This window comes from Prionailurus bengalensis, chromosome A3 (genome assembly GCF_016509475.1).
Source record: "Prionailurus bengalensis isolate Pbe53 chromosome A3, Fcat_Pben_1.1_paternal_pri, whole genome shotgun sequence".
Classification (NCBI taxonomy): domain Eukaryota; kingdom Metazoa; phylum Chordata; class Mammalia; order Carnivora; family Felidae; genus Prionailurus; species Prionailurus bengalensis.
The window spans coordinates 30,510,858-30,531,711 of NC_057354.1; the positions used below are offsets into that span (position 1 = coordinate 30,510,858).

The 20,854-nt window shown below is 47.4% G+C and overlaps 2 protein-coding genes across 4 annotated transcripts in view; one reads left to right on the forward strand and one right to left on the reverse strand.

Moving 5' to 3' along the window:
* Positions 1 to 9,320, forward strand: part of PANK2 (pantothenate kinase 2) — a 31,575-nt gene extending 22,255 nt beyond the window's left edge. Inside the window, exons 2-5 of one of the 3 annotated variants that reach the window (XM_043602820.1) lie at positions 792 to 968; positions 3,241 to 3,364; positions 5,201 to 5,326; positions 8,751 to 9,320. In XM_043602820.1, the coding sequence (XP_043458755.1) occupies positions 792 to 968; positions 3,241 to 3,364; positions 5,201 to 5,326; positions 8,751 to 8,801 (478 nt within the window). In that variant the 3' untranslated portion in view covers positions 8,802 to 9,320. Of the gene's footprint in view, positions 1 to 791; positions 969 to 3,240; positions 3,365 to 5,200; positions 5,327 to 8,750 lie in introns of those variants that run through there. The other 2 variants (XM_043602818.1, XM_043602819.1) reach the window with 2 other exon arrangements.
* Positions 9,321 to 9,339: 19 nt separating this feature from the next.
* The window catches only part of RNF24 (ring finger protein 24), an 82,129-nt gene continuing 70,614 nt past the window's right edge, over positions 9,340 to 20,854 (reverse strand). Inside the window, exons 5-6 of the mRNA XM_043602821.1 lie at positions 19,241 to 19,320; positions 9,340 to 18,273 (exon numbers count right to left, since the gene is read on the reverse strand). Of these exons, the coding sequence (XP_043458756.1) occupies positions 18,135 to 18,273; positions 19,241 to 19,320 (219 nt within the window). The 3' untranslated portion in view covers positions 9,340 to 18,134. The remainder of the gene's footprint in view (positions 18,274 to 19,240; positions 19,321 to 20,854) is intronic.

Here is a 20,854-nt window from a genome sequence, read left to right on the forward strand (position 1 = left end):
TGCCCTCAGGTAGTATATGATGTGCATATACCATAAAGTTACCAAAGCTACTAGTTAGCATCTATAAGGAGACGACAAGGCAAGATCCCAGCTTTGAAACTGGCCTGGATTTTATACATACATGTGAACATGCACACACTCACACACACACCCACGGGATGGTCTGAGATCTAGAAGGTGAGGTGCTGAGCAACAGAAACATGATTGGAGGAGGGTAAGCCGAAAGGGGTGGAGAAGTGAGTGGCAGGCAAGAGTGAATATGCTGTGATTTAAGGATTAGAGATCGTTAGATGCAAAACAAGGAGCTGGGGTTTGGAATAAACAAGGTTTTTTAACAGGTGTGAATTACAGAATGAGAGGAGTAATTTGGGGGGAGAAAACCATTAATGGAGAAGTTCTTTGCGGGGTGGGGGACTGATGTGCCAGGATGACAGGGGGCTTAGAGAGACAAAGGGAGGAGGTGTCAGCGTGGCCTGGGTGTGTGGCGGGCAGGTCTGCGCCCAAAGCTCCTGACACTCAGCAGATGCCCATACTGCACTGGGGGCGCAGGCAGGGAGGTGGGCCCAGTGTTTTGCCTCACTGTTTTTGGCTCACGTGAGTATGTACCTTCAAGGTATGTATCAGGCGCCCTGAGTTTATCTTTCTGCAGTCTTGTCTGCCAGTGGCATCTGCAGGATTGGGTTAGGGCAAGAGTGGGTTGATGTACGGATATAATTTCCCGTTCATAAATAATTACCTTCCCGTTCTTATTTTTAAAATGTTCTAATACTGTGTTGTTTGTTTTTAATCAGTCTTGGAGGAGGAACTTTTTTTGGTCTCTGCTGTCTTCTCACCGGCTGCAGCACTTTTGAAGAGGCTCTGGAAATGGCATCTCGTGGAGATAGCACCAAAGTGGATAAACTAGTTCGAGACATTTATGGAGGGGACTATGAGAGGTTTGGACTGCCGGGCTGGGCTGTGGCATCCAGGTAAGGGGGCGTGTGTGTTCTGAGAAAGACAGGAATAAGATATTAAATATTGGATGTATCTTTTTCCTTTTAAACGGTTTTATCCAGCTATAATTTACATACTGTAATATCACCTGTTTAAAGTGTAAATTTTAGTGGTTTCAAGTATATTTACAGAATTTTGCAGTCATTACCATAGTCTAATTTCAGTACCTTTTCATCATCCCAGAAAGAAACCTTCTATCCATTAGCTGTCACTTCCCATTTCCTCTACCTCAGTCCTTGGTAAACACTCATATATTTTCTGTCTGTAGATTTGCTTGTTCTGGACACTTCATATAAATGGTGTCCTATTATGAGATTTTTGTGACTGGCTTCTTTTCACTTAGCATGTTTTCAGGGTTCATCCATGTGGTAGCATGAATCAGTAGTTTGAATTTCCATGTGAATTAAAAAAAAATTTAATGTTTTTACTTAGAGAAAGAGAGAGCATGAGCAGGGGAGGGGCAGAGAGAGAGAGGGAGACACAGAATCCGAAGCAGGCTCTAGGTTCTGAGTTGTCAGCACAGAGCCGGATGTGGGGCTTGAACTTGTGAACTGCAAGATCATGATGTGAGCTGAAGTTGGATGCTCAACCAACTAAGCCACCCAGGAGCCCCTCCATGTGAATTTTACCATCACTTTGTCAGTGGCTGCAAAAAAAGGCATTTACGATTTTGATAGGGATCCTGTTGAATTTGTAGGTCATGTTGGAGGGTATTGCGATCTTAACATTATCAAGTCTTCTGATCCAAGATAAAATGTCTTTCCATTTATTTAGAATTTTTTTTTTTTTTTAATGTTTGTTTTGAGGGGAGGGGCAGAAAGAGGGGGAGAGAGAATCCCACTGTGAGTGCAGAGCCAGATGCAGGCTTGATCTCACAAACTGAGATCATGACCTGAGCTGAAATCAAGAGATAGATGCCTAACTGAGCCACCCAGGTGTCCCCTAGAGTTTTGCTTTCTTTCTCCAAAGTTATATTTGTAGTTTTCAGTGTATGGTTGTTACACTTCTTTTGTTAAATATATTTCGAAGCATTTTATTCTCTTTGATGCCATGGTAAATGGAATTCTTTAAAAATTTTATTTTCAGGGGCGCCTGGGTGGCGCAGTCGGTTAAGCGTCCGACTTCAGCCAGGTCACCATCTCGCGGTCCGTGAGTTCGAGCCCCGCGTCAGGCTCTGGGCTGATGGCTCAGAGCCTGGAGCCTGTTTCCGATTCTGTGTCTCCCTCTCTCTCTGCCCCTCCCCCGTTCATGCTCTGTCTCTCTCTGTCCCAAAAATAAATAAACGTTGAAAAAAAAAATTTTTAATAAAAAAAAAAAAATTTTATTTTCAGTTATTTAGAAACACTTGTTTTTTTGTATTGGGACACATTAAAAAATTTTTTTTAATGTTTATTTATTGTATTTTTGAGAGAGAGAGTGAGAGCATGAGTGGGGGAGGGGCAGAGAGAAGGAGACACAGGATCCGAAGCAGGCTCCAGGCTCTGAGCTGTCAGCATAGAGCCCAATGTGGGGCTTGAACTCACGAACCACACTTAACCGACTGAGCCACCCAGGCACCCACACGTGATTTTTTAAAATGATAGTAAAGGACCATATATATATGTGCTTATGTGCTAATTTCAGGGAGTTTGTAAATGCTGCACGTTTTACGTTTGAATTTGCAGCTTTTGTGCACTGTTAATCACTTCCTTTTCTGATTGGGTTTGTGTTTTGATCGGTTATTAATGTAGCAGAGCTGCTCTACAAGTACTTTGAAGTACTTGGCCTTCTAGGGAAATCTGACCCTCTTCCGTAGTTGACTCTGGGACGCCACTTTGCTTTACTCTGATAAAGCAGTTTCCGAGCTGCGAACGTGACCATTCAGCTGATTGGTATGGCTGCGCAGCTGGGACTGAATTGCCAATAGAGGTGTCTCCCTGGAGCTGTCCTCTGGCTGCGGAAGGCACAGTGGCGCCTTAGAGTGGATCTGATGAGGTCCTAACTAGACGTACAAAGATCTGTTATCAGTGCTAGATGTCACTGGGAGCTGTGGGGAAAGGCATTTACTTATTCAGAATGCTTGAGCGGTTTCTTCCAAGTTGCATTTCTCTTTGAACAGATGCTCTGTTATTTTGTAATAAATGGTTTGAAGATTTGAACAATGTCGCCCTAAAAGTCACATTTATCTCAGTAGAGTAACATTCAAGGTCCGTTGGGCTGTGTTGCCTTTTGGTTCAGTGGCCGCATGTTTTTTTTCTTCCTTCACAGCTTTGGAAACATGATAAGTAAGGAGAAGCGAGAGGCTGTCAGTAAAGAGGACCTCGCCAGAGCAACGTTGATCACCATCACCAACAACATTGGCTCAATAGCAAGAATGTGTGCCCTTAATGAAGTAAGGGGACCTGGATTTCTTTAGATGCTCTGAGGAGAATACAGAACTTACTAAGTGGGCCTCAGCCCTGTGTACAACGTCTGTCTTGTCCGCACAGTACCTGAATATAGTTGTATGGGGTGGAGTTTCATTGGTCATGTTAAAGCTCTTCAAGTGTAGACTGCTCTTAACTGATGTTTTTTCCTCAGTGAAGATAAATATTGCCACTATGTAAAAGTAAAATCACGTCTTTTGAGGGGAAAGTAGGAAGGTAGGAAGGCAGTGAGAAGTCCGGGTGATGGGGGCAGCGGGGGGGCGCGGGGGGGTTGTAGGCGGGGTGGACAGCAGTCCCATCGAGCCCGGAGTCCCCGGGAAGGCATCCGGAGGAGTCACCGAGGCCGGGAGAAGAGAGCGGGCAGCCGAGGAGCGCCCGCCCCGTGCGCCGCCGCGAGCTGTCTTTGTGCTTTCAGCTTCTTTACAGTGCTGCCTTGTAGCATTCGGGTCAAGCAGCATTGTACAGGGCTATGAAAGAACCGAGAGCGGCCTTCCCCGGGGTCCCGATGCTGCGGCTCCGCCACTTGTCCCTGCTCACGTGGTTTTGCTTACATTTACTCTGCTCAGTGGATCGTGTAGGCATGCGGCTTAAAAAAGAAACTTCGAAAGGCACAAAAGGGGATTGTCTCGTTTTTAATTAAAAAGCTACTGTATCAGCATCAAGTAATTAAAAACATTCTTCATTTGAATATGTTACTGTTTTCTTTATCGCTTGTTCCTTTTCCTGTGCTTTTATAAGATATATTAGTTGGTGTCAGTGTACGTGCCAATTGACATTTTTTACTCAAGTATTTAAAATTACACAGCTGTGTTCTTGGTTTGTTTCTGTGTCATAAGTCACTCCCGTAGAGCTGGGTGTGGGTTGCTCGCCAGCGATCGTTCTGCAGTAAGGCATTTTTAAGCGTGAAGCTTTTCTTTTGAATTTTACTCTTTTTTTAAAAAAAATGTTTATTTATTTTTGAGACAGAGAGACAGAGCATGAACGGGGGAGGGTCAGAGAGAGAGGGAGACATAGAATCTGAAGCAGGCTCCAGGCTCCGAGCTGTCAGCACGGAGCCTGACGTGGGGCTCGAACTAATGGACCGTGAGATCATGACCTGAGCCGAAGTCCGACGCTCGACTGACTGTGCCACCCAGGTGCCCTGGTTGAATTTTACTCTTGATGAGGGACTTACTCAGGAGCGAGGTCTCTCATGTAGAGAATATGACTGTGCTTATGCGTTTTGGTAGGAATTGCCAAGATGCTTTGCACCAGGGCCGCATTAACTTAGATCTGTTTAGGCAGTGAACGAATGGGTTGGTGTTACCACAACTTTACTCACGCTGGGGTAGAATTCCAGTTAGTTGTTCTGCTGCTAGCTTTTAGTAGGTTTAAAATATTACTCTCTTGGATTACTGGTGAGGTTGAATTTTTGTCCCTTATATTTCTTGTATAATTTGCTTATTTGTGTCGCTTTCCTTTGTTTGAATTGGGGGTCTTACTTTTTTTTCTTTTTTTTTTTTTTTTTTACTTTTCTGTATAAAACTTTTACCAGAAGTTACTGTTTGTCATACTTAATACAAATGTTTTTCCTAATTTGTATTCTCTTGTGACATTTTCTGGCATGGCTTGAGGTGGGTCCAGAGTTATCTGGGTTCAAATTTAAGTAGCCTTGGACCAACTAGATTAAATACTTTTTAAATTTTTTGCTCAGCAGTCAAGTTGCTGCTAAAAACTATGCACGTGGTGCTCTGTTTGGGGTAGCTTTTACGAGAGAACAGAAATTAAGATGAAAACTAATTACCTTTTTTTAATGTGCTCAGAACATTAACCAGGTGGTATTTGTTGGAAATTTCTTGAGAATTAATACGATCGCCATGCGACTTTTGGCATATGCTTTGGATTATTGGTCCAAGGGGCAGTTGAAAGCACTTTTTTCGGAACACGAGGTAAGCGGACTTATTTCTCGCGATGTGTTACGAGTGTAAAGGGCATGCGGTTCCCACCGCTTGGAACTCGAAGTAGATGTGAAATGGACTGCACTGCAGTTCTTACTTAATTTTTTGTAGATGTATGATACAGGGTTTAACTTTGTAATGTTCAAAAGCAATTTCTTACCTGATTTAATGCAAGGGAAATTTTTGGTTAACTGTGAATGTCAGCAATTTTTTTTAAGATTAAAAAAAATTTATTTCTTTATTTTGAGAGAGAGAGCACAAGCACACACAAGTTGGGGAGGGACAGAGACGGGGAGAGGGAATCCCAAACCGGCTCTGTGCTGATAGCACAGAGGGGCTCAGTCTCATGAACTGTGGGATCATGACCTGAGCTGAAATCAAGAGTAGGACACACTTAACCAACTGAGCTACCCAGGCACCCCTGAACGTTAGCAATTCTAAAGAAAAAAAACCTTGATAAACATTCACCTATATTTCTAGTGTTACTTTTTTCCAAACCATCCATTATGTTTTTCCCATTACATTTTGTAAATGCACTTACTCAGGGTTCTGCTTTTTTCATTTTGATGTTGGCTTTTGTGTATTGATACAGTTCATGTGCCACTTATATAAGATTTGTGTTCTGAAAACAAACAGAGAAATACATTCTAAGATTAGAACCACATAAGAACTTCATACCTAGACAGGCTAGAAATGACAGAATGGAAGAAAATCATTGAATTGCTCCACCTGAAATTCTGTATGGGAAAGTGCCTTTCTATTTTTCCAGTTTGGGGAAAAAAATAGGACCATAGCTATGGAGGGGAACCTCTCTTCTGTCCCCTTGCTTGTGGGGCATTTGAACTATTTATTTCCAGTGTTGCTGGATCTTAGTGCTATCACAAACATTTTTCAGAATTGTTTGTGGATATTTACTTAACAGTATTTATAGGAATCGGCAGAATAAGATTTGAAGTGCTACAGGGATTGCCTTTTCCTTTAAAGTTGCTCTTTTTCCTGTTTAAGTGCCCTTATTAAGTTCATTGTTAAAATTCAAGGTGTACAGATTCCCCTTATCAAAGCTTAAAGGTTAGTCATCTAATTGTTTAACTTTATTTTATTAAAAAAAATTTAATTGAATAAATTTGACGTGTAACATTGTGTAAGTTTAAGGTTTACAGCTGGTCACTTTGATACATTTATGTGCTGGGAGGTGGTCGCTGGTGCGGCCACCTGGCCTGATGTGATAGTGCTGCATTATTACTGGCTTTGCTTGTCCTGCTGTGCATGAGATCTGTCTGGCTTATTTACTGCCCGTCAATTTGTACGCTTAAACATTTTTTGCTTTTAATGTTATTAATAAATCGGTACCAAATTATCTTTCAGTTTCTTATATCTTTTATATACATCTTGCTTTTTGTGATTTTTGACCTGTTCTATTTTGCTTTATGTTAGAATAAAAAGAAACTCTCTTTAATGTTACATTGCAGTAGAACTTTCCTCCTGCTCCATTTCTACCTCTTGAAACTTTCCTAGGCGGAAGGTGGAGATTCATTTCTTAGGTTAACTTTTCTTTTTTTTAGTCTTCACACCGTAACAGTTATAATTTGAACACTTTGTGGAGTCTTGGTTTTACGTTTTGTCATTTTTACTGCCTGCTGACTTCATGTTCCTCTCTGGTTATGCTTGCTGGCCCCGCTGTCTCTTTTCCAGTTGCATCTAGGCTTCTGACTCCAGTGTTGATTGCCGCACTTGTGAAAATTTGATATGTTAGGCTCTGACATATGAAGGCTCTTCCCGTGTGAAGTCAGGAAGTGAAAGTTTTGTATAGATTCCTCTCTGCCCTCTGTCTGCCTTTGCTGTTCTCATCTCAGCATTTTGTAGCTTGTAACGACTTACACCTTCTGCTCAGTGGTGGGTCTTGGGTCTTCAGTGGAGCGCATTACATTGGTTAACTTCATCTCTTCTTTTGCAAAATAAAAGATCCAGAAGGCCACGGGAAACAGAGTGCGTAGCCAGCCACTAAAACGAGTGCCTGCCGGTGAGCCCACCTGAGCCCCCCCTCCGCCAGCTGGTGCACTTGTGGGCGTCCTCTCAGGATGCTCATCGTGTGGCTGGCTGTTTTTAAAACCAAGAAACAGAGTGAGAGGAGAGGCTTCAGCTTCTCTCTTGTGTGGCCACGTTTCTTGGAGAAGCTTTCCTTGGAAAACGGAGTGGACTTCAGTTATTTATGATATTTAGAGACCATTAGCACGTTCTTTGCAATCCGTCAGCATGTCTTTCAGGATCTTCCCGCTTTGCTTTTTCAGTCGTTTTTGTCTTTCTTAAAGGACTTTGCTAACTGCCCGGCTAGCTCAGTCAGTAGAGCATGAGACTCTTAAAGGACTTTGCTGTGGCATCTTGTCCCTTGGAGACCTTGACGGATCCTGTATCCTGGTAGGACTGTTCTCTGAGGCCCGCAGGCACTGTCTTTTTACCAGTGTGGATTTTGTCTCATTTTTCTGTTATAGTCCTTTTCTTTTTCTTGTCTGTTTTTGGGTTTTCATGTCTTGGTTCTTGGTTGTATTTGACCTTGGCTACTTACTTCTGGAGATGGGCTTGCATTGTCCTCCTTCAGCTGCTGCTTCTCGCTCTCATGCCTCTGCTCTCTCTCCAGGCTCTTCTGTTGCTCTTTCACATGGTGCTTTTCTGTCTGTGTCCCCCCTCTTCATGTCCCATTAGGGCACGGTCGTCCACTCCTCTGCTGCCCACCTCTGCCAGTGCTGCCCCAACCACTGCCTTGCTCCAAATGCAGACATCCAGTTACTTCCTGGGTGCGGCTGCTTGGCTGCCTGGGGCACTCCGGCCTTGCACGTGCTGTATGGAAGCCATTCTTGCTCGCCACGTCTCTTGCTCCTATACCCTCGTGGCTGTCACCAGATGTATGGGGGACACCTAAGCCTCCCTGCTGCCCTCTTCCCCTTCAGGCAGGTCTTGAGTCCGTCCGAATCTCTTCTTGCTCTCCTTCCCATCCCCAGCCCAGTCCGGCCCTCCCCCTCCGTGACCTGCCCCTGCCGCCCCCACCCCCACCCCCCCAGCTCTTCCTGCCCCATCAATCTTCAGGTCCCGCCTTCCCTTAGTTGTCTGGAAATGCTCCGGGCCTCTGCTGCTTCTCACGTCCTCCTTCTGCAGGAGGCAGCCCAGGTATGGGCTCTTTCCAGAGGGAGCTGAGCTGCCATGCGCCTCATAGCTCCTGCAGCCCTCACCGTGGGTTTTGGTCTCACATTATACATCCAGCCCTCCTCCTCAGCCTGGGAGCTCCTTGGAGCTCAGCAAAATAGGTGCTCAGTATCGGGAATTAAGGGCACTGTTGGCTTTAACACTAGTAATCATATTTATGGTAATTTAAATAAGTCTAAGGAAAATTGCTCTCATTTGTGGTGTACTTTTTTTTCAGGGTTATTTTGGAGCCGTTGGAGCACTCCTTGAGCTGTTGAAGATCCCCTGATCACCTGGGGAGGGTTCCTGGAACATTGCACAATGGGATCTGTGAACTTTTGTTTTTTAAGAGACTTACTCAATTTTATGATGGTGTACTACCCAAATCAAAGCAAGGAAGGATGAGTGTATTTTTCTAAGTCATCAAGATAAATCCTTAAAAATTTAGTCGAAACTAGTAACCACTAAGGAAAGATACATATAAAAAAAAGTGGACATGTCCACGGCAGTGAGGATTTGCTGCAGTTAAGTTGCTCTTCAGTATAGCTTTGTTAAACCTGCCATGTGTTTTTGAAATTCCCCGTGTCACTTACTGGGAGCCACTTCAGGGGAGAGCTGTTCAGTGTTCAGCTGGCTGGTTTTGTGTCCTGTTGAACTTGCTAAATGTAAGGCAAGTACTATATGTTGTAATCTCATCACAATGTAGTCAGTATAGCCTTGGAGATCATTATCTGTGAATTAACTCTGGTGTTCATTTAGCCTCTGTGTGAACATATTGAAAAACATGTTTTATTTAAGGTTCTGCAAACTTAGAGTAATTCTGTACTTGTAATTTTGGCAATTGAGCAACTTTGGGGAAGGGCATTTCCAGGTTACTCTACACTGCAGATCCTGGGAAGGTGTGTCTGGAAAGATGGGACTTAGTCCACCCTGGGAAGAATGCCCTTGGGGGGGCGTGGGGGGGTGGGAGGTAGGGAGTTAAGCGGAGTTAAGCTAGTAGAAAAGGTGCACCTGGAAGACTAAAACCAGACTTCTCCAATCGACATTTTCAGGGAATCGGGGAGAATCTGATTGTTTCCGGCTGGTAGAAAGTGAGGAATTGAAGTCCATTGATTAACTCCTAGGGGCAGGGTAGGGAACTTTTGCCTTCCTCTCCCACTCAAGGTTTTTACTTGCCGGAAGCTGGCAAGGCTGGCTCTGAGCTTGGGGTAGGACTGAGCATGAGGGCTGCATGTGCGAGGCTCAAAAGGCAGCTTGAGGAGTCTTGGTAAATAGAGATTTAAGATGGAGTCTCGGTAGAGATTGACTTAGAGCGTTTTCTTTCTGCTGTGCAGAATAATTTAAAAAACCCTTCCCCTTGGAGATAGAATATTGTTTTGAGTCTTATCTTGTGTATTTTTGTGCCTGCATTGCTGTTGAAGGCCATGAAAGGTCTGTATAAAGCAGCCTTTGAACTAGAAGGTAACCTCAAGGCTCTGCAGCCTCCTTGCGCCTGGCAGGGACCTAGGTTGGAAGAGTGCAGGGCTGGGTCACCAAGGGAGGAGGGTCGGTCGGATCCCTTGGCACCCTTTTGTGTTGGCCGCGTGGGGGCAGCAGAGGCACGTGCCAGCTCTGGGACCAAGGGCAGTTGCTTGCGGGGCAGGGAGTGGCCATTTCTCAAGGGCGCCTCTCAATGCAGCTGGGCACCAGCGGGTTTGTGGGTACTGTCAGCCTGGTGCAGGCCAGCAGAACTGGAGGAAAGCTGTGGGAATGGGACTTGTGGCTCCCGGGAGCCAGTCAGCCTCTCTTCTGCTGCTGCTGGCCCTTGCGGGCCTCAGCCCGAGTCCCCTCTAATCTCGTCTGCGCTTGGTGGCCCCACCTTCCCTACAGCCATCAAAGACCATGTCCCTACCCACCTGCTGATATGCAGTTGTGCTCCTGGGAGCCCCTGTGCCCCAGACCCTCCTCCCCGCTTGCTCTTCTCCAGAGGAGGCGGGGGAGGGAGGGAGCCTGCTTCCCTGGCGGAGACCCAGGCGCCTGTGCTGGGGTCCCCTGCTCTCCCCACACGTACTGTGCTCATGAGGCTGTGACCAGTGCTTTCATGGCTGGCCTCATACAACCTCTGTTCTCCCTGCAGTTTAATGGGAACAAACCTGCCTGAGGTCACACAGCTAGACCTGGGCAGAGCCCCCTCCTGCATAGCGTTCACCTTCCGTGTTCTGCATCCTTGCCACTTCTTGCTCTTGAAAGGCTGCCTCTGTGACTTCTCTGTACTTTGTGCCCAGCCCAAAGTGTCACTGCCTGGGAGGGTGCCTGATCAGTCACCAGTGGGTTGTTACTAAGTCTAACGGACATTTCACATCCTCTTCTTCCGTTCTAACACAGCAGACCCCTCTTGCTTTTCCTTCTGCCTCCCAGGCCACCTCTGCCCGTGCCAGCCACTTCTCCTCTGAGGACAGATCTTGCCAGCCCCCTGGGCGCAATTCTGGACTTCCCTAAGCAGTCATCAGCCCTGGACATTGATTTCCAAGGTAGCGGCCCCTCACAGCCCTTGCCTTTGTAGCCCCCCGGCAAGGACTGCCTTCCCCTCTTAGCACTGTGTGTCCCCAAGGCCATCTCTGCACGGGAGTTGCTCACATTCTCTTCCGAGCCTGATCCCAGTTTACTGCCACTTTGCTACCTCTGGCTTGTGAGATGCATGTAAACTCCCACCCCCTGGCACCACTGCCAGCCCCTGGTGTAAGCTACTGCCGTCTCAGCAGCGTCCCTTCCAGTCTGCCCTCCGTGAGTTGGCGAGGGCCCCCCGCCCTCCACTGGAGGCAGTATGTGTACGTGTGGGGTGGCCGTGGTTAGGATCCAGGTGGGAAAGGAAGGTGGCCTAAGCCAAGATTGGAGCAGTAGACGAGGGCTTAGAGGGCTGGGATGTGGTGACTGGATAGTGGGGAGGGAGTCCCAGTGAGGCACCCAGGCTTGTTGGGAAGGCTTGGTTTTGGATTGCCAGGTCTTGATACCGAAAAGGCAGCTGAATATTTGGGTTGGAGATTACAGACCTGCAAATGATGTCTATCTAGGTGGGAATTTAGTGAATATGAAGGTAGAGGGAGAATAACTAGATGGGCAGAGAAGGAAAAGGCTGCAGAGCATGGTCTGAGAAGGGGCTGAGGGAGAGGAGCTCTTCAGGCACCTGCATTCAGAGGAGGTTTAAGAAGTGGTCCAGATTTGTTGCAGGGTCACAGATGGCCTTGAGGGGGCCAGTTTCCCCCAAGCTGCGGAGCCAAAGCTGACCTGCAGGGCTTCTCGTGAGTGGCGGTGAGGAGAAACAGCAGTCACCACAGGGGGACTTTGGAGTCTAGGTGTGTTTTTTCCCTCCTGACAGAATAGTTGGTATTTCCAAGCCTGAGATGCAGCTAGAGGGGTGGGGGGCGGGGTGGGCTAGTTCCCCCACCTCAACCCCCCTGGGCGCTAGCTCCCGAGTTTGTGAGACAGCTGGTGTGTCCCGTGGCATCTGCGGGGCTGAGGCCAGGGGGGCAGGTGGGGTCTTGGCCACCTCCTCCCTCGCTGTGGCCTGGTGCTCTGCTCCTCACCTCTGACCTGCTCCCCACCCCATGGTGGTGCAGGCCCGAAGCTCCTTCATCACAATCACATGTTGCTGGTGACCAGCTTATTTTGATCAGAGCCACTTACCTTGACTTTCCATTGCTACACAGGCTCAAGAGGGGTGTAGGTGATCTCAGGCCCCTCTGAGTTGAAGGGTACATGCTCGGCACAAAGTATTTTCAAAACCTGCTTTTTATTTACATTTAAGTCAATTACATGCATGTTTTGTTTTTAAAACAGGAGTAATTAGCCAAAAATGCATTAAAATTTTAAAATAGCAATTAAATATACAAAAATATAGCTTACAAAAAACTGCGGATGTTTAAAAATATTCTGCTGCAGAATTCTTAGTGTACAAACACGTCTATGAAACCTGAGGCTCAGAGTTTCATAAACCTTTTTTTTTTTTTTTTTTTTTTTTTTGAGGGAGTTATACAAGATCTAGTGAGTAAACCCCAGTGGGCTAAACTACAGGACTAAACTACCCCCCTCCTTCCTGGCAATGATGTCAAGAAACCCAGAGACGACAGTTATGAGGAACACTCTTGGAAGACCAGGCTCTCTCCAGGAGGAGCTTCCCTAAACACCGGCCCCACCTACCCACCTGCTGTAGCACGGCCTGGGAGGGACAGTGTGCAGCTGGCCCTAGATGCAGCCACAGGGAGCTGAGAGGAGCTTCACCAAGTACAGACCGGTCCCTTGACCTTGGCGGGGACCACATTCTAGGTCCATGTCCCTGGAGCAGGGAGGGTGTTCTCCCTGACCTGAGAGCCACAGAAGTGAGCACTGGATTGGTAAGCAAGGGTGCAATGCTCGGTCTGAAAGTGGAACCAAACTATTAGCATTTTGCAAAGTTGGGCTCTAAAGCTGAACTGGACAAAGACAAACTTATTGAACAAGCCCCTCTATTTTTCTTGTGATATTCCCACTCAAGTGGAAGCACAGTCCGTGGCATGGGGTATCTTTCATTAATATTATCTACTAAAGAACCACTTCCGGTTAACAACTGCAGATTTCACCAGAATTTAGACATTGTGAATTTAGACACATTCATCTCTTTTACTTAAGAAACTTGTAATAGCTGATGTGAAAGACATTCTAACCCAGGGCCAGATACTCAGGTGACAGAAGGGTGGCATTTCACATACAATTCCTTTCAAGTTTCAGCTTAGGGGCCTAAATTGCACTTTTAATCCAAGGAAAGCGCTGGGCTGCTGCTCTGGGAGGCAGGAAGCCAGGGAGGGGGGTGAGAACCAATGTAGGAGTCCATGCCCCTCCCCCTAGGGCTGCCTGGAAGAAGCAGCTTTGTAAGACATTTTTTTCTTAAAAGATTTCTGTTGTCAAATGGAAAAAATTCTGTGGCAAGCATTTTCTTTTTAATGTGTGCATAAAGAGTGGGGAGGGAAAGGGAGCAGAGCCAGGACCTTGAAGACGGACACTGAAGTGTATCTATGGTTAGTCTTGAGACTGGCCACCTACCTGCTTAGCGTCATCTGAGACATCTGTCCCCCAAACAGAAGGATGCCTCAGGCTTCAGTTGCTGCTGCTTATCAGACTCCTGCCTCAGAAACACAAGAACTCGCCTAAGAAATGACAGTTGTAGTCAGACGTCACCCCATCGGATGGGGTTGGATGGGGACCAGGGGGGTGTAAAGGCTGTTGGACCTGGACGAGAGGCCTGCATTGCTGTTCTCAGCAACACAGCAGAGCCTGCTGTTGGGTGTCCTGTCACAGACCAGACTGTCCTTGTGCAGTCTGGAAACTGGTGGTGCTCTCATATTATCTGTGTGTGTGGTAAGGGTCAGGGAGGGATTGCTATTTCTGCTTTGTATGGAAAACTAGAATTTTAGTATGCTGCAATCAATAAAAAATGCCTTATTCAAAAGGGAATGTGATTGCAAAGACATCCTCCAATTATGGGCTCACCTTGTACAGATATTCAGACTTCTGAGATGGCTCTTCCCCCATGAATAGGAATGCTCCTTGGATATACTGGTCTGGTATCACATGAGTAAAAGAGAAGAGTTATATATACACGTGTGTAATCCCTGTTTATGCACAAATGGTCACTGGAAGGATCTACATGGAACATAGTGGAACACAGCGGGTGTTCAAGGGGCAATAAGTTGGGCTCGCTAGGTCAGGGATGCAAGGAAGACTCGTGATTTGTGAATTATATGAAGGGATTACCTATTCAAAAATTTATGGAATAGCTGCCAAGGAGCACCATGGGCAAAGACAGATGGAGGTGACTGGCAAGATCAGGAGAGGAAAAGGAAGGGACCCAGGTAAACGCAGGCCCTACCCCAAGGGAGCTCCTGTATCTCAGGAGGCTCTTGCTGAGGTTTTGTTGCTACCTGAGCTACAGAGGAGCCCTATGTGACTGGCATGATCCTGCCTATAATTAGGAACTTCCACAACCCCAGGCCTACTGCCCACCAGGCTTTGGACATGTATGGTCCTCATGAGAGCCAGCAAAAATGTCACTACAATTCTTAGAGGGCAGAGAAGGAAATCAGCTTCGGGAGGCTAACTTGCATAAAGACACATGGCTGGTGAATGGCAAGGGACGATTAAACTCACTCAGCACTTTTTCTGTCCAGATCCTCCCTGTGTTCATTTCATAATTCTCAGAAAGACTTTCAGAAAAACTACTACAGTTCAGAATAGCTTAGCAGAGCAAGACCAGGCCACAGAGGTGGCAGGCTTTGGAGTGGGGCTGTGGAAAGGTACAAATTGGTCCTCTAGTGGGTCCAAGGGACTTGGCACTGGGGCAAAGGATCTTAATTTTGTCAAGATGTGTTAAGAACAGGCTATCTGGCAATGATGGAATGTTCCCTGTATTCCTCAGCTTAGATTTCCCCGTGGGCCATCTACTCGCATCTGGCCATTTCTGTCTAGTCCAGCTCCCTGCCTTGGTGGGCACAGGCTACAAGGACCTCACCTGCCAGAGACAGGCCCAACCACATCACACTGTGGCAGAGAGAAGCAGCAGATGACAATGTCTTATGCCTACTTAATCAGGAATCAAGTCAGGCTGGTTTTGTTCCCTGTTTCTAAAGCCACCTGAATTCGGCTGTACTTCTAGCAACAACTAGATAATGATGCAGCCACCCATGGAGTTCAGTTGGGGCTGAGTTACATTCTTTTAACCCACAGCATACAAGTAACATCTGATCTTTGAGCTGCTTAGACACAGCAAGACAAAGTAAAAAACAAAACAAAACAAAAAAAAACCCCAAAACCTGCTATGTCACCCCCCCAGTGGCCTAAGAGCAGACCAAAGTCTCCACATGTCTACAGATTAACAAAAGATCACCAACAACTTCCTAACAAAAGATAGATGTGGCCAGGGTGGCCTCAGTGTAAGGTGTGAGCCTGTGCCAAGAGTATTAGGGGATCCTTAACCCATTCTTTAAAAAGTTCAGATGAAGATTTAACCTTGTCCACAGACAACTGTGTTTGAATCAGAATTGAAGATGTAAATTAAGCCCTGGCCATTGGCAATAATGACAGTGCAGCACAGAGTCCTGGAGGAGGACCCAGGTGTGGGGAGCAGGTGCATTCAGGTTGTCTTGCTAAGAGTGGCAGGAACGACTACTCTGGGTGACACTGGCTGAGCTGCAGTGGGACACCGAGCCAAGAAAGGAGATGGCGAGCAGAGTGAATATTCACCACTCCATATCCAGCCCCACCCTGGTGAAAGGGTGGCATTTAAAAAGCCCTCCGCATTCACAGGTGTGGAGGTCACGTTAGCGGCACCTCGTGGGGGTTGGTGCCCAATGGAGAGTGAACGGCATTCTGGCGCTTTCCTCTAATGGCTGGAACTATGCACCAACCAGATCAACTTGCCCTTCCTGTGACAGGGAAATGAACTAATCTACCCACACATACAGGGACAGAAAAAAGCTGCAACTGATGAGTTATAATCTTGCCAAAGCTGTGAGCTGAAATCATTTGCAGTTTTTAGAGCATGCGAATTCCTCCCTTCAGGGGAAAAATTCTCTTTCCTGTTGGAACCTCGTAACAAGGTGAGATCTGGCCCAAGCCATCCCATGGGGAATGGTGGGTGTTGGCCACAACTGAGGCTCGTCTAGAAGCAGACCTACTTTTGACACTGGTCACTGGAAACATTTCACTGTAAACTGGGTGCTTTGCAGTATTCAACTCCATTGTGCTACCAACACAACGCAGAAATGGTGAAAGTAGGAGCGCATGAAAATCTCTTTTCAAGGATGCCCAACAGGCTAAGGCTTTCATATAAAAATACCCCACACTTCCTTGCCCTGTTGAAGCAGCCAGTTGGCGTGACATGAATAGGTCACAAGGAGGAAACAGCCAATTCTGACCAACTGGATTTGTAATTTTCCAAACTGGATTTTGTCCAGCACTTTCCTAGGCTAATGGGAATTTTCCTCATCTGACCCCAGCCATCTGAGCCAAGGACAGGTTCTGTCTCCCATTCTAAGATGGTAGAGACGAATCCAGAAAAAAATCCCTGGAGACATGCCATGAACAGAGTAGTAAAGCTTCCTCCATTCTCTCTCCATACCATGCAGACCACATTTCCAATGAGAAACTGTCCTCACGCACACCTGGGGAATGGAGCAGAGGCAAAGCTCTTGACGAAGAGTCCACCCTATAACAGAAGGAGGTGGAAAGCAGTGCCGTGGAAAAGAACTTTCTATCTGACCCAAAGCCACTTCAGATGGCAAATTTATACAGTATTCATGAATCCGAATGGACTCTTCAGTCATTTCTAGAAAAGTTGGAAAGAGCCAAAGAGCAGCATGCACTTCTCTCCTATAAAGACACTTTAAATTACTTATCGCAAGTCCGAATACTGAGGCACACACCAATGGGTGAACAGCCCTACGGGAGCTTCCTGAAACTATTTACAATTTCAAGTGGATCCCTCGCTTCAGAATTACAGAAAGATCTCATTTGGGATGCTTCAAATTGTTAAAAAGCCAATGACAGGCATTTTCTCAAGTAGAAATACAGGGCAGGAGAGGGAAGGAAACGGAAGGAGTGGAGAGAGGCAAGGGAGTCAGCATCCTCTCGTCTCAGCAGGGCCGGGAAGACTGGCCATTCTCAGGAAGAAGCTCCCCTTGGGAGCCATCTGAGAGGCTCACAGCAGCTCCTTACTGAGGCAGTGGGCTAAGACCAGCAGCTGCACTGGAACCCCACTGTATGGGGGTGGGCAGGACCCTGAGGCTCCCTGGGTCACACACGGACAGCACATCCCCTGCTGGGGCTCCAGATGGGCGGCCTGGCTGGGCTTCACTGGGGAGCTTGGGGGGGCGGGCAAGAATAAGAGGAAATGACTTCTGACCAGCCTTTCCAAGCGCATCTAATGTGTTTAGATGATTTGATAAGCAAGTGTCATGAACTTGAGAGAGAAGGAGTGGCGAGGGGGCACTGCTGCTCTGTGGTAACCAAAGCCCCTGGGTTCCAAGATGACCTTATCAAAGGAACACAATGTGAAAAGCCTTGTTGACACTGCCTCACCAATCACTGGCAACCAGTCGGGCTTCAACTGAGGTAACCGCTGGTTTTACTTGGCTCAGGGACTGCCAGGAGGGTCTGCTGCTGCAAAAGCATGCACGGTCTGCATAGAAGCTCATCTGTCCACAGGGTGGGGGGGGGGGGGGGGCGGGGGGGCTTTAAACACCTGCCCTCAGTTCCCTTCTCTAACAATCCTATCTTGCCTTCTGCTTGATAAAGATTCACCTTGACATGGAGAAAAGTATCTGGGAGACAGAGTAATGGCGTCAGTAAGAGACCCTCATGAAATTTCTTGAATGTAACCGGAAGGCTTATCCATCATCCACTCCTCTTCTCTTGGCATGGGGTAGTGTCAGCGTGCTTTGGTTGTCACAAGACCCAGCAGTCTGGCTTCCCAGCGTAGCTGGCCTGAGTTCTTCATGAGGCAAAGGAAGTGGCAGCTGGTGCCCCAGGTAGAGCAGCCAACGCAGAGACCGCTTGTGTTCCTCCTGGCTCCATATGGATGTCGGATCCCACAGCAGTTTGGTCCTTGGGGGAGCTATACGATGTTCTCTGCCCCGGGCAGGGGCCCCTGCGGGGGTCCACGGTCCTGCTTACTGTGCAGCTGGGCCAGCTGCAGAACTGGCATGTTGCACAGTGGACATACTTTACGAACCTCGAGCCACTTAATAAGGCACCTGCAGGATGAGACAACACAGGAGGAAGATGTCAGTCCCAGGCTTATGGCGCCCCCTGCCAGATGCCTCATGGGTTAAACACATCTGCCCCTCTAGCCAGGGGCTGGTGTGAACACTCAGATCCCAAGCAGCTCCACCAGCAGGTGGAGAATGCCTTTTACCCCCTGGAGAAATCAAAGCCTCTAATCTTCTAAAAGGTGATACGAATCAGCCACAGCATGCTATACCCTCGAATCATCCATGACTTAAAGGATGAAGTACACTGAGGAGGGTGGTGGGAAGTAGGAGAAATAAAAGTTTTTAATAGAAATGAAAACAAAAAATTGTGAGAGAAGAGGGAATATTAGTATGTTGGCATAGGAGATGGCTTCACACTCCCACTTACATTCATACTTTATTTTGATTTAAAATAACTGGTTTTAAGTTTTTAGGAATAGAAGCTCTCGTTGGAAAATTCCATTTAAAGCAGCTGTTTGTAGCCTCAGCTCTAAGGAGGTGTGGGCTTATGTGGCCCTCTGCCCAAAGTCCTGCCTGGCAGTCATGTTCCGCCACCCCGGTCCCTCCTGATGTCACGTATGTACACACACACACGTGCATGCACGCACCTCACTCCATAGGGTGCGTTGAGCTTGCTGCATTGTAGACTAATGATGAAGCTGTCCGGCTTGTCTGGCACTGCTCTAAACCCACAAGTAAGTGGCTCAATGTGCCTCAAATTCAGGTCCCTTTAAATAATTCCACACCAGGGGCACCTGCGTGGCTCAGTCAGTTAAGCGTCCAACTTTGGCTCATGATCTCGCCACTGGGTGAGTTCGAGCCCCCTGTCGGGCTCTGTGCTGACAGCTCAGCCTGGAGCCTGCTTCGGATTCTGTGTTTCCCTCTCTCTCTCTCTGCCCCTCCCCCCTTGCTCGCTTGCTCTCTCTCAAAAACCAAACATTAAAAAAAATAATTCCATACCAATACTCACTTTCTGTGAAAGGCATGCTTACATGGACAAATGCCCAACTCATCTCGAGGCTTGAAGTCTTCTAGACACACTGCACAGAGCTGAAAGACAATTGCACACATGAAGCAGAGTGCTGAATACTCTCCCAGGCCCCAAAGTAAAGTGCAGGCCCCCCGAAGCCAGCCATTTGAAGGGACTTACAAGGTCCCACAACTCCTTAAGTGAAAGAAGCAGGCTTGAATGGGCGAGGTCTTCTGAAGAGTCTCCTGCTCTTCCTGTCACACATCTTCAAGATGGAGGGCAGACAGGAGAAGACAGAAAGCAAGAAGCAGCTTCCTTTACTTCAGTAGTCAGAAGAGTCTGACTTGGCTTATTCTCAGTAGACAGGCTAAACATAAAGCGGTTGTCCTGGGTGGGTGAGGGGCTGGCTTCGCCAGGGAATGCTCTGCCCACTCAGCAGCACGGCCCCTGAGGGGAGTGCTCATGCCCCGGCCCAGGCCCTGGAGCCCTCCTTTGGTTTTCACAATGTAGACACTATAAACTACATGGCACAGCCTGTGGTGACGTGCTTCTCACAGTCCCTGGGGTCCCTCACTTATGGGCTGCCTTGTCAACATCTTTGTCATATATAAAGTTATTCAAGAGTCTCTAATAGTTAAACTTACGAAAATACACAGACGGGGCCAGGCTCACTCTCTGACAGGTGGCTAGGCTCCAATGCCTGGAAAGAGGCTTTCACTTCCAACCACTACTCCTTGGGCACACAGCAGCGTTCAGAGACATCAAGTATTGCATATACCCACTTCACAGGCAAGAAAACAGAGGCTTGGAGCCACCCTGGTGAGTGGCCGGACCTGGCTGAGGGACCCAGGTCTGTTGCACTGATGTGCTGCTGTCCTACTTGTCTCCTGCCCAAAGGTTGAACTCCTCCCTGCTTGTTTCCCTGTCCTTCTCCAGGGATCCTGATTCAACCGTCACCATTTCTTGTCCATCCAGCTGACACGGCCTCCCTGTTGCCTGTTTCTTAACCTATAATGTGTAGCCCAGTGTCTTCTTACGTTATGTGATAGGCCACGTGGCTCTTGGTGCCCTGTGGCCAGTGCTGTGAATCTGTTTTCCAACACCCTTTTCTGGGGAGCTCTCAGGAGCCTTGTACACAGCAGATAGGATCTTCACAGGAGGAGAATGGTAACTGTCTTATCAAGATTCAGCCTTACCATGGAGACAGTAGGAGAGCAGGGGAGGAGGAAGGACAGACAGCTGGCCTTGGCTCAGACACCCACTAGCTGTGGAACCTCTGTCATCATGTGGCCTCTCAAGCTCTGTTCCTTCATCTGTAGAGTGGGGACACTACCTGCCCCACTGTCATCAGTTCAGACTGGGGACAGGGCTGAGGAGGCAGTAAGGCAGTCTACCAATACCAGTTGTTTTTATTTATGTTTAAATTTCATGACGGGAACACTATTTTTAAGCCCATTTTTGACGTCTGCAGGAAGGCTGAGAACGAGCTGTGTGGGTAAAGGTGAGAAACTAGCAGTTCCAGCCTTGGGGGTGATTTTTTGGGCTTCTGCTTAAAAGGAGAAATGATGTTCCCATCTGGTAGGCATTCTGGGAAGGCCCAGCTTTCCTCCCAGC